Source organism: Cuculus canorus, chromosome 1 (assembly GCF_017976375.1).
Source record: "Cuculus canorus isolate bCucCan1 chromosome 1, bCucCan1.pri, whole genome shotgun sequence".
NCBI lineage: Eukaryota > Metazoa > Chordata > Aves > Cuculiformes > Cuculidae > Cuculus > Cuculus canorus.
Genome location: NC_071401.1, coordinates 176,308,931 through 176,322,812, shown reverse-complemented (window position 1 = coordinate 176,322,812; position 13,882 = coordinate 176,308,931). Strand labels below are relative to the sequence as shown.

Below are 13,882 nucleotides of genomic sequence, written 5' to 3'. Positions count from 1 at the left end.
AGGAAAACCTGGACTTTAAATATGTAGGTCTCCAGATTAGTTCTCCATATTCTTAGCATAGGAGGCTGAAGCAGCTGATTTGTTTAACAAGCAATACAGACCCTACCTTACTGGATTGTTACTAAAAGAATTCCTACCAAACTGTCAAAGAGTGTGAACGTGCATTCCTGAACATTTCTGAAAGGAATATAAGGAATATGTGCACCAATGCTGGGAGAAGCACCACACAAGTACTCTCAGGAATTTTTGAATGTTTTCTTGCCCCCGTTCACTGCAACTGTCATCATGCAGGAAACTACCACCAAGAGAGAGGGTGCTACTCAGGGGGGCCTATTCCATAACAACAAAATGGCAGAGATAAAATACTACTTCAGTTCTTGTTACAGAAATTACACTCCTAGGAAATTAAAATCTGAGCTGTATTGTATGTTCTGCCCCAGGTATTTATTATTGTAATGCTTTCCAGTGATTGATAGGTTCTGGGTTATCAATTATACAACATAATAGCTTTTTTTTATTACTAGGTTTCCCTAGTCTGTATTCCAACATCATTCTCAATTCCTCTTTAAGTTCTGAAGACTTCGTATTCACTCCCTCATAAGTAGTATCAAGTGCTGCTTCTTACAATGCTGTTGCTTAGGTTTTTCATGGCAAATACTGCTATAAAACCTATTTTGTTTGAACAAGGACACAAAGGTAGCATAGAGTGGGATTTCTGTCTGCCTTCCTTTCAAGATAGGTTCCAGCTACATTTAAAAGGTAGCAGCTACTATAGCTTTATAAATACATACGTGTATACAAACATGCAAACACACCCCTTCAGGCACAAAGCAGTTTTCCAGAATCTGTTTTGAGAACACCTTGAAACCTGTGGAGAAAAATCAAACCTGTCTTGTTTTTCTTGCTGCTGCCATCTGTGGCATATGCACCTAGTTATGCTTGGCTGCATGCTGTCATATGAACATTTTGTGTCAAACTGACCTAACAAAAATATCACATCAAGAAATGCTGTTAACATTGGTACACAGACTGAAGAGCACAAGAAAAATAATGCATTGCCTTCCAGCCCTAGTGGTACTATAATAAGGGCATGACACACATGAGAAATACTTAAAGACTGAATTTATTTCCAGTCATACAGCACAGTTGGGATTTTAAGTTATGCAGGTCACTGTGAAGGGAAGTACAAGAGATGGAAGCAGTGTTGTCAACCTTTTCCAAATGAGAAAGCAGGCTACCAAGATAAACAAAATAAATCAAAAGCAATGAAGTACAAACTTAATAGGAATAAACTACACAAATAGATTCTGCTTGATGTAGATCAAGCTGGATCACACGAAGTACCCTTCCCGTAGAAGGTATGAGAATTAATGGTTGGACTCGGTGATCCTGGAGGTCTTTTCCAACGTAGTGATTCTGTGATTTCAGAATTCTCAAATGTATCATATTCCAGCAGTGAATTGAGTCATATGATGACAGACTGTAGAAGACTGGCACCCCCCTGGATTAGGATCATGCTGGCTGTAGATACTCCTGTATCTTCTGAGCAAGAGACCATGTCTTCCTCTCTTCGTTCCCACTGTGCAGTCAGTAAGACCTACTTATGATCTCCAATGGAAAATTTTCTCTTAAAAGCTTCTGAAGAGCTACCACCTGCAGCCTGTTTCACAGAATCATTTAGACTGAGAAGGGGCTGAAGAACAAGTCATATGAGGAGCGGCTGAGAGAGCTGGGGTTGTTTAGCCTGGAGAAGAGGAGGCTGAGGGGAGACCTTATTACTCTCTACAACTCCCTGAAAGGAGGTTGTGGAGAGGAGGGAGCTGGCCTCTTCTCCCAAGTGACAGAGGACAGGACAAGAGGGAATGGCCTGAAGCTCCGCCAGGGGAGGTTCAGGTTGGATATCAGAAAAAAATTCTTCACAGTAAGAGTCATTGGGCACTGGCAGAGGCTGCCCAGGGAGGTGGTCGAGTCACCTTCCCTGGAGGTGTTTAAGGAACGGGTGGATGAAGTGCTGAGGGACATGGTTTAGGGAGTGTTAGGAATGGTTGGACTCAATGATCCAATGGGTCCTTTCCAACCTTGTGATTCTGTGATTCTGTGAAAGGGACATATTGGGATCATCCAGCTCAACCCCAATCTTATGTGGATGCCGTGGAGGGTTTAGCTTTTTCCCGCCCCCATTAAGAACCTGTTTCTCCCTCTTTGCAATAGTTTGCATCTCTCACTCTAGCTTTCCTACACCTCTGGCTTTCTAGGGTGTTGGTTTTGTACCCACACTAGGATTAATTGCCTTCAGTGCACCAAAACTTAGTGTTAAGGCATATTTATTTTCATACAATGCAGCAGTGAGCTTAATAAAGCATTAATATGAGATCTGTCTTAATTTCCCAGATGACCACAATGATGTGGTCTGCATGAAAGATTAGCTTCTGACACAAAAGAATGGTTAACAGTCACCAGCTTGGAGAGCTCCAGAAAACCCAAACCTTCAACAGCAAAAGCAGCACAGCAAGGCAGGGGAGAAGGCCATCACTGGAAAAAAAAATTGCATCTTAAGCATGCTAGACACATCCAACAACTCTGTTGCTAGCCACAGGTCTTTGGTCGCAGGCCGTGCAAACAGCACCTGAAGGAAGAGAGAATTCAGGTACCAGACTAAACAAGGTGGGAACATCAGAGGAATCACAGCTGAGGGGAGAGGAAGGACACCCAAGCCACCAGCCATACCGGCATTCTCAGAAAAATCTCTGCTTCCTTGATATCTGTTTTAATGCCAGGAAAAGAAAAGGTTAGAAAGATTTTGAATCAGGAACAACGAGAAGGGATAGCAAGGAATACTATATGCACAGCTCAGCTCTGAGCAGGATGGATGGACAGAAAATATATGGGGGACTTAAGCCAGAGTTTTCAGAGATCAAGGAAGCTGAGGAGGACCAAATTTCAGATTCTCCTGCAAGAAAATTTCTTTTAAATCAGGTATTAATGGATTCCATGCTTCCATGAATACGTCTTGGTGAATCAGTTACAGGTTTTAAACACATGTTCAATTTATAAGCTTGGATGAGTTAAAATTAGAAATCCTTCCAAACCCTTATTTCCTTCCTCTTGCAAGCCTCTTAACAGTACCATGAAAATATACTAAAATGTACCAAAGAACAGTTTTATGGAGAACATAAAGGCACCAGTTTGATTTTAATGAGTATTAGGTGTTCAATACCTCTTTGTGTCTTTGAAAAATCTCTCCCTGTACCAGAACAATTCCACCAGCATTCCTGATTTTCAGAATATAGAATAGTTTGAAATAAAGACCTAGGAAATATTAGCTATGTTGTAGTAATTGTGTGACATTCAGTCAATATGCTATCTTCTACAATATCAAAAGCCTGGAAATTTCCACCACTTCCTTTCAGTAGCTATTCCACAATCTGAACTAGTTCACTGTCAATGTGTCCTTTTATCTTAAATCCTCTCCATTTATAATATCATTACATTACTCTTACCTCTAGCTCTTTGAACACTAAATAATTCCTTCATTTTAAATCTCCAAGAATCTTCTAATTCTAGACACTTATCATACAACACTTTTGTCATTGCTTGGACAAGCTGCACGTACTCAAGTTCTTTTAAAGGCTTTCTTACCAAGCCAGCCCTTTTTACTGTATGATCAGGTTTGCTGTTTTTCTCTTCACTCTCTGCAATTCATTGACATTTTTTATGAAATGGAGAAACACGGAGTGAAGGCAATAACCCAGACAATCTCAGTTTTAAAAAAAAAATTAAGCTCCCAGATCTCTTTCTACTGTATACTCTGCTTATGCCTCAAACACTAACAGTGTATGCAGGGATTCTTTAAAAGAGCATCACGGATCAGGATGCACAAGGTTTTCCTCAGATCTACCCCACACCTTAAGTGGGTCCAGAGCAAAGCTGGGACTGTTTCAAGTTCAAAGGACATTAGCCAATGTTACAGGAATTCTTCAGATTGCCTTTGGAACAGCCGTGAGCTAATACGCAAATGCATATTTAGGAAGTTATTAAACCCCAGACTATTGACCTCAAAACCACAACAGTTCCTTTGGAACCCTTCTAGAGCATTACACAACTGTATTTAGACACTAGTAGTCTTCCAACCATGGAGTCAAGGCTGGCACATGTAGTCTTTTCTTGATAGGATAAACAGTATGGACGTTACATGGTCTAATTATACTTCAAGCATTTATGCTGGGGAGATGATATAAGCTCTGATCTGTATAACAGAGAACAACACTATAACTGGAGGTCTCATACTCTCTCTGCAGTTTTAGAGAGGGAAATTGCCACTCAAATTCCACTAGAAGTTTAGTTGTGGATTGCTAAAATATTGTCTGTAATGGCTCCTTTGGAAACATCACAGTCTATCATAATGTTTTTGCTGATGCAAGTGTGTTAAACTGCTAAAGCTCTCCTGAATGCTGTCTTCAGGAGTCTCCCTCGGTCTGCTCGTCCTTTTATACCATGACCATTGCTTTAGCACCTTGCAACAGCAGAACCGAGTACGTACTGTCTCCCAAGACAATTTTCTGAGCTCTTATTTCTCTCTGAAGTCATCAGGATCACACACACCCCAAAAAAGTGTGCACCAAAAAAGGAAAAGCAATGGAAATATTGTTTAACATAAATGAGAAGTCTTTGCTGTAAAATTCTTCCATGTTGAAAATGGCTACAGCTTTTTTTTTTCCACCCAAATATGGTTTAAAAAAAAGAAAAAGAAATCTACTCCCTAAATGGGACCATAATTTAAATGAAAAACTTGTAGCAAATGTTTTATGTTCAGCAACAGCTGCCTGAACTGAGTGAACATTCATAGTGAGCATTTATGGAAAATATGACCAGGTTGGAAAAATTAAGGACTTAAGTACCCTTTCTTACCACATTTCTTCCTCTGTTTTCCTCATGAAGAAATCTTTCTGACAACACTGAGATGGAAAAATAAGTATTTCTTAAGAATTGAGACAAAATTAGAGGACTTTAGCCAAAACACAGGGACAGAAAAAAAATTTCACTGCAAAATAATTTGTCACCCCTTACTCAGTTCTAACTTAGCAGGGAAAGTAGGAGAATACAGCTGCTCTATATATCTGTGCATTTGCACACAATCAAACAGGACAAAATATAGGGAACTGAAGAGTCACCATATGGAAGTACTGTTTTCCGTGACAGCTATATATAATCTTCAGCTCTCATCCACTGGTTTTAAATAACTTATGAGCTCAGTTCTGTGTCTCCCTTAAGGCACAGTGGAGGCAGCTAAGTTCACAATTCTTGGAGTTATTTTTCCAAGCCAGCACCCATATGCCCTGGAGGATAGACTGGGAGAATGGAAGCAAAGGATGGAGCATAGGAAACCCATTTCCTAGACCTTATAAGCAAACAGCAGGGGGAAACCAGATATTAAGACTGATGTAGATGAGGGGATATATATGAAATTCTGCTGTCCTCTTTGGAATGTCACTGGAGAACGACTCGTTCTGCAGCAAGGGCAAGAAATCACAAAAAAAACCACCTTATCCATCAGCCACACTTTGTGACTACTGAACTTATGTCACAGCAAAAGCAATTACGTAAGAGCAACAGGACCTTATTTTCCCACGTCACTACCCCTTGCTAACATAACCCTCCCTCAACAATACGGAAAGACGAGCTTGACAGCTACTCAGAACAGTCACCATCTCCCCCATCTCACAGCAGAAGTGCTGCAGGTGCTGGCTTCTCTCCAGCATGCAGGACAGATGCTGTCCTGCTGTCAACGTCACATCTTCAGCCAAGACCACTATCCCCTGCTACACTGCCCGGAGAAGCCGTCTGGTAAGCAGCTATCTGCGCTTGGCTGCTCCTGATGGGGACATTGACTTTGAGAAAGGCTTCCTTGGCCCCCACTCTTCCAACCATCCCCCTTAACTTCTCACAAAAGTAACTAGGGCTCTGACCCACATCACACTGACCATCTTCATGTATTACCCTTCCATACATGCCCCGGAGCTGTACATCGTACTTATCTTCAGCTTTCCAACAAATACACCAGTTTGACCCCTGAGATAATACTAGTCTGACCAAGGGGTTTGTACTTGCAATGTTTTAGAAGAAGCACAATTGTAAAAGTAGGAACAAGCAAATGCAATTCTGTTTTATTAATTGATATTTTGGGCAATAATGACTGTATAAACAGAACATTGTTATTTGAATTAACCTGAACAACCAAATGTTCACTAAAAATGTTTTAGAGAATCACCATTGTCCCAGTAGAAAACAGATGCTCAGGAACATCCATTTATTGCAGATATTAGACGCAACCTGGCTCCAAAAAGAACCAGGTCAAGCCCGTGAGAACAAAACAAAATATGATATTCCTCTAAGCAGAGTCACAGCCTCACTGATTAATAAATTCAGGGACTAATTCTCTCCAAATGGTGAGGTAGCAGTCCCCCCAGTGCTTGGCACTGTCATGGCACCCGCCCAAAACTGGGGATTTGGGCAGGTGAGGTACAGTGCCCAAACCAGCAAGCAGGTATCATTTCTCTCTACACTGTAGCTTCTTCCAGATACAAGAATTTTATTCTCTTAAGAATTTAATAGACTGAAAGGTGACAAGAGCCCATATCAAGACACATGGCAAGAGATGCAAATACTTAAAAAAAAAAATCAAAACTCAAATGTTATGAGGGAATAGTTAATATCTGTTGATTTCCCTCCCCCATCGCCCCCCAAAATAAAAAGACCCCAGTGCAGAAAAAAAAAACAACAACAAGGAAAATTTTGTTTAAAATACTTCTTCTTGTGACAAACAGTGACAGTTTTTAGAGCCATATTTAAAACAACTTTACTGCTCTACACTGACATCTCTGTGATGCTTTAAATGCCTAATACACATTTTCAGTAACATTTGAGATTTTCAGCATTAACACATTTACAACCTTCAAGTGCTACAGGCCAACTTTTCTGTCATTCCTTAACGCTATTTTGTATCAACTATGCACTAACAACTACATACAGGGATTAGGAGCTTTCCTTCTCTGGAAACTCAATTTTCAGAGGCATCTCCAGTATATTAGGTCTTCAGTCAGTTCCCATTTCCCTTCCACTCTCTGTTGCACCATTGCAAGCATCAGTTACAAGTCCACAACACTGAAGCTGGTTTTTCTTCCTGTAATTTTCCCCTCCCATCTATTTTACAGACAAGCCGGTATGGTGGTAATTAGCAGGCAACACAGCCTCCAACAACAGGTATTTTCATGACTATTCAGCAGCGTATGGTTACCCAGCGGGTAAATGCATTCTAGTTCTCCATGCATGGCAACTCAGCATGGGTCAGGACAGAAACTGGATGTAGGATTCTCGCATACTACCTCCTACTTCTTTTGAGGCAGGCTCTTCAAGCAGCACACCCTTCTCAAACATCTTCTCTTGCTACCACTGCTAACAGGAGGAGGATGTTGAATATTCAGCTCTTCTGGAGCGAGGGGATGCCTCGCTGCAGCAGTGCCTGCTCTGCAGACCGTAGCAGAAGCAGCCCACCTCTCTCGCTCCAACATCCAGCCCAGCTCCCTCGGAGCGTAAATCACAACCCTAGTAGTACCGTACCGCAATGGTTACTGCTCCCACAGGTACAGGGGTAACTTTGGAACATGCCAGAGGTGGAAGGGAATGGAGGCAGTAGGGAGAAAGCATAGGCTGTTGTTCCAGATACAAGAAAATCTGGATCTCTCTGGCTACTGCACTGTCATATAGTAATTACTTACACTGCACATTTCTAACATTGAAAAACACTCCAGTACTTATGAAATTAAAATCAATTATTTAAGTCTTTCTGACAACTAAGAGGTGAAAGGTTTTCTTTGTCTCTCTGAAATATTCTAGGAGTTGTTAACTACAAATTGTGTCTATGCTAGAGGTCTCACATTTTGAGGATTCAGTGATTCCAAGAGAAAACAGCTTACTTCCAAGACAAAAAAGCTGCAGATAGGTACTCACTCTGCAGTCACCCATGCCAGCTGGCAACATTAGCATCCTCTCCCCAGCTGTCTGTTACCACTCCTCTGGGAGATGAGTACAGCTGGAGAAAGGGGATTTTACAGGACTCTAATCCATGCCACTGCAGTCAGCCAGGTTCACTCCTGAAGCTGGGCAACTTTGCCATCAGCAGACACTGAAACACTCATATGATCTTTCACTTTGGAAAAGTTCTAGGGGCAATAACCTCTAGCTTCCAGGCAGTGACAAGCAGCTGGAAACAGTATATTTTCAGCAGGCTCAGCTGGAACCTGGAGAAGGCATCTGTCTGTAGTTTCAGTGACAGGTGGCAAGGAAAAAAGCGTGACTGAAGCACATAGACAATGTAAATCCTATTTCTCCAAGAGAAAGTTTATTCACACCTAGTTTTAAAGCTTTACTAAATAGAAGGGCTAAAACCAACATCCATAGATGATGCCATGGGCCAAAAAAAGTGATCTTTCCAAAGGGATACAATATATATATTTATATATAGTAATATTATCTTGCTAGCATTTTAAATTAATGGACTAACAATCCAGTCATGCAGCAAATGGTAACACATAATTTACACCAAGAGGCCTATTTTAGGGGGTTTTTTTCTGCTAGCAGCTTGTGTCAGCAAGCCTCAATTCAAAGAACAGGAGTGCCGTGTCCTTTCACGCATCCCACTGACAGATTAAATCATTTCTTTGGTGTTTTATAGCACATCTTGTTCCCCATCAGAATACACCGTATCTTGCCTCCAGAACTGTCCCTCCTCATCAGAAATATCTTAAGTAATGTTTATAACCACATTAAGAGTTCCACATCCTAACTGGAAAAGAAAAAGCTTATCTTCTGAATGAGTTCCAAGTTCTGCATACAGATACACAATCTCTCACATTTCCACGAATGCCATGTTCTTTTTATCTTTTCTTTAAACAAAGGTTGCTGTCCTAGTAAACATCTGACTGCCTCCTTCTGTTTACTCTTTAGCCTCCACTTTGAACAGTACATACACCTTCTGATGGACATAAGCTTCCCTTACATATCGTGTCATTGCTTGATTGTTTACAGTCTACTATGCCCCATTTTCCACTGCTACTGAAGGCAGTTGGAAAGTGTCTCCATTACTACACATACACTTGTTGGACAGAGATAATTTGATGCATAGTATTGGTTCACAACAGCAAGTAAGATCCAGAAAGGCTATCCAAGTATATCTATAAAATATATATAATGGTAGAAAGAGAGGGGGAGGGTGACAAAAATTTACTACCTAGGAGAGCCAGAGGAGACCAAGTTACTCTTGCAGCCCTTATTTACATTCTCACACCTCAGAACACCATTTCCTATTGGAAGTTGAAATACCTGGCTTCATTGAGACCTTGCATAAGTTTAACATCAAGTTTCACGAGCACAGACTTAAGACAGACGTGTCTGATCCATCCAAAGCCCTCAGCACTCTCCAGCCTTTGTTGTGGTTTTTCCTGCCTTTTTGGATTCCCCTGCAGTTACATATGCAACAAGTACTCTTGCACCAATGTGATTTTCATACTTGAATAGGAGAATGACTACATTAGCTTTCATCTCCAATGATCTCCTCAAATTGTGTTAATGCAGTATAGTTACAAAGAAAGAATTACAAGAACAGTTGGTATTTCTCCAAAAGCCTTTTTCAATTACATAAATTACACTTCAATCTGCCCACCTGATTTGAGCTTCACCTTTAGTGTCATCCCTGTTTCGCAAAGGGAAAACAAAGATACTGAAAATTTCACTGACTTATGTCAACAGTGACCAACAAAGAAGTTCATGGTGTAGATATTCTGACTTACATTCTGCTGCTGTGACCAGAAGAGGAATAATTTTCCTTTCAACATCTTTTGACATAATATCTGCTGTTGGCTAGGAAATGCTGGCAGATGCTCACATATAGAAACACTAACATTTTGGAAGACTTCCTCCTGTTTTCTATTCAGAATTGTATCTTCCCACAAACTACAATGGAACATTTAAACAATTACTTTGCAAATCACTTTTCCAGAAAGAGAAGTCCCTGCAGCTAACTAGAGCCAGATTACTGTGGCATTCAGCTACTGCCATCCAATACAACCAGGGAGCATCAGGCACTTTAAAATTCACAACCACAACATCTAACCCTGCTGAAGCCAGTGAGGAGAGTTCTGCTTACCAAGTCTGATACTTTCTATAGGATTTGTACAGTGACAGAGTAGGCTGGTAGGCAAAAGATAAGTCCAAGTGACCACAAATGGCTGAAGTTGCTTCTAAATTAGAAGCAATCTAAATGCTCTTGAATAGACTGTAAGAGACTAAAACTACCTTCAGAGACTAAGTGCTTACCATGTTCTGTGGCCTAGAAATACAAGCACCTTTGAAAAATCAATGACGCAAAGAAGCAGCCAATAAGATGCTAAAACCCTTGTCTTGAAAATTGATGCTGCATCTAATTAAGCAGTCAAAACTGACTTTTTCCCTAGAAACAGAAGGAAAGAGACTATTCTGCTTTAGCTATACATACATATACATTTTCCCATCATATATCTTTAATCATCTGTTACTTGTTGGATGTTAAACCTGCCACTTTCGTAATTTCTTTTTAAAATAAAGAACAGCATTTAGGCTTTCTGTATGTTTTAAGCATATGTAAAGTAAGGCTTTACACCAGTTGAGAATGCAGTCTACCAAAAAAGGCAACATACTAAAATGTCATAAATATGTACAAGGCACAAGAAAAGAAGAAACCAAAAGGCAAAGGATCACTAGTTAAAGCCTCCAGAGCAAGTTGACACATCATTTAAAGTCATCTGTGCCCTTTTCATAAAATCATTTGTCTTAGACATTTAGCTGGAATAGGGAAAAAACACAGAGGCAAAAACCAGATTTAAAGTCAGCCCATACATGTATTTGAAATTCACACACTAGAAATGCATACATTAAGCAGACCCAGTGGTCTGATCAAGGAAGGAAAATTCTCTAAGTGCAAGCTGGAAAATGAAAATCTGCCTGCTCCATAAGGACTCCATATACTATAAGAAAATCAGCGGTCAACTTACACAGTAGCACGAAACACATCTCCAGTCCTGCAGGGCACTGAAAACTTCCCAAGGGATACTGAGTGACTTTAGCAACCACTTAGGCTCAAGTGTTTCCGCCCTTGTTATTCCCTTAATTCCTCTCAATAAGATAAAAAGAACAGCATGGAAATCTAAACCCCCATCTCCTTTTGTTATGACTAAACATTAACCCATTGGGGAACTACGTACACCCAATCACTAAGAAAGCAGGAACAACTAGAAGAAAATTCTTTAGTAACCCAGTATTTTTTTCATCTTGACACTGGGAAAATGTACAATAAAAAGACTTATTCTCACAAACCTCTAATCTTGTTATGACTGAAGTCAAAGGAGTTTTGACTTCTACCCCATTCCAACCCATTATAGCACAATGTGAACTCAACTCAGAGCCATGCCTTAAAAACTACAGCTATTTTAGGTTGAAAATGCCACAGCCACACAGAAGCGTTGCCATTCTAGGGAGTCGCCCTCTTCATGGAGGACCCTATCCTGCAGCCACAAGCCCACCACGGATGTTTAAAACCCAGCATGTGACAGTGTTTCTGAATGCACAGGGCTGTGTGACTCCACATTAATGTCCATAGTGACACACGCTGGCTGTACTGGGGAAGAACACCGCTAGAGAGCACCTTCAAAAAAAAAAAAAAAGAAAGCCTTTGGCAACTATTAGCTTCTGATAGATTATCTCATTAATGCAAACATGAAAAAGAAATTCCCTTTCCAGATCCTATCTCCCTTGAATTATAACTCTCCTGTACGGGAAACACAGTCTCTTGCCTGTTGCACTAAAAATGCTTTCAGATCCAAGCTGAAACTCCTGGCGTGACACAAGAAGGCAGCAATCAAGCCCCTCTATTTTAAAACTACAGGATGACGTGGAGATTTGCTCTTGCTCCACCAGATGTTAAGCCATATTCCTTGCTCATTTAGTCATGTTTCTAAGGAGCATTTAATCATCTTTCAGAGAAGACACTTTCTTCTAAAGGTCATTTTCAAGCTTTTTTTTTAATTAAGAGATTTTTTTTCCTGAAAACATTCTTTACTCCAGCTTTATTTAAGGTAACTGTAGTTTATTAAAGTATAATTCTAAAATACACTAAAATTGAGTAAGCATAGGCAATGTAACCCATGCCAATAAATTCAGCTGGCCATTGAGAGCTATTTTACAGTCCTTCAAGAATTTCAATACAATGCAGTATAATTATTTTAATGAACTTCAAAAATGATCCTTGAAAGGTAGTCCAAGACTACTGTCTATTTTCTATTCCAAATATGAGCAAAAAAAACAAATCACAAGCACTAAGACAGATCAAAAGTCATTCTGTCTCTCACAAGGGATACAAGACAGAAGCTCACAAGGGCCACCTTCGCTTGGTAAAAACAAGGCTTATTCTTATTTTCTGCTATCTGCCTTACTGCTCTGGAGTGCTTCATTTCAGCATTTTGCTCGATTCACATGAAACTTTCAGTGAGCATTTCCTAAGCTGGAACTGAGGTATGTTTAGCGTTTCCCAAGTAAAGCAGAGGAGTGGGTGGTGCTATTATTCATCGCTGCACCCCAGCACTCACAAAATAAGCCATCTGCCATCCCCGTTCTTGCTTGTACTTTAATTAAGCGTCTACCAGGCACGGGGAAAAAAGGACTGGGGGGGGGTGAGGAAGAGTGAAAGAAAAGCGATCAGGAAAGGAAGGGCCCGGACGGGACCCCGGGTGCCTCGGGAGCCGGGAGGGTGGGCGAGCGGCCGTACCTGCGAAGAGGAAGGCTTTGCTCCCGTTGTGCAGCCCCGGCACCTGGCGCACGCCCTCCGCCGAGCCCCCCAGCTGCAGCTCGGACAGCACGTCAATCTGCAGCGAGGGGTCCACGCCAAAGCCTGCAACTGACCCAGAGAGCGCTGTCACCCCACCCGCCGACACCGCAACTTTCCGAAACGCACCCCGCACCCACCCGGGGACCGGAGAGCATCGCCGCTCCCCGCACCGGCCCGAGGAGCGGAGAGCATCGTCGCTCCCCGCACCTGCGGCCACCCGAGGACCCGAACATCCCTGCTCCCCGCACCCGCCCGAGGACCGGAGAGCATCGCCGCTCCCCGCACCCGCCCGAGGACCGGAGAGCATCCCTGCTCCCGGGGACCAAAGAGCATCGCCGCTCCCCGCACCCGCCCGGGGACCGGAGAGCATCGCCGCTCCTCGCATCCGGCCGGGGACCGGAGAGCATCCCTGCCCCCGAGGACCAGAGAGCATCGCCGCCCCCCCGCACCCGCCCGGGGACCCGAACACCGCGGAGCCCCGCAGCCCCGCTCCCGCTCGCCGTGCCCGGCATCCGCCTACCTGTCCCCAAGCAGAGGAGCAGGCAGAGCGAGCCGAAGCGGATGCCGGACTCCATGGCACGGCGCTGCGCTCAGTCCATAGCCCCCCTCCTCCGGCTGCCGCGAGCGAAGAGCCTCCGGGGCAGAGGCTGGGTCCCTCCCCGCCGCTCACCGGGCGGAGCGCACCCCCCGCCGCCCCGCAGCGCGCATCCCCGCGCCGGCCGGAGCACACAAAGGCGAGGAGGGGCGGCTCAGCCCTCCGCCCGCGGGCAGACAATGAAGGGGGGGGGCAGAGCCCGGCGGAGCGAGCGAGGCCGCGGCTGCCCGCCCCGCGGTGGAGCAGCTCCGCCCGGCTCCCTCGGGAGCGCCGCTCTCCTCCCGCCCAACAGCGGGGACCGCGCGGGCCGACAGGCGCCGCCGCTTTATGGTGCTGCCGCCGGAGCCGCCCACAGCGCCCGGGGAGGCGCCGCC

At 43.2% G+C, this 13,882-nt stretch overlaps 1 protein-coding gene across 2 annotated transcripts in view; it reads right to left on the bottom strand.

Annotated features, from left to right (window-relative positions):
* NELL2 (neural EGFL like 2) overlaps positions 1 to 13,679 on the bottom strand; it is a 148,310-nt gene extending 134,631 nt beyond the window's left edge. Inside the window, exons 1-2 of one of the 2 annotated variants that reach the window (XM_054074710.1) lie at positions 13,434 to 13,679; positions 12,854 to 12,976 (exon numbers count right to left, since the gene is read on the bottom strand). In XM_054074710.1, coding sequence (XP_053930685.1) covers positions 12,854 to 12,976; positions 13,434 to 13,488 — 178 coding nt within the window. In that variant the 5' untranslated portion in view covers positions 13,489 to 13,679. Of the gene's footprint in view, positions 1 to 12,853; positions 12,983 to 13,433 lie in introns of both variants that reach the window. The other variant, XM_054074699.1, reaches the window with a different exon arrangement.
* Between the last annotated feature and the right edge of the window lie 203 nt (positions 13,680 to 13,882).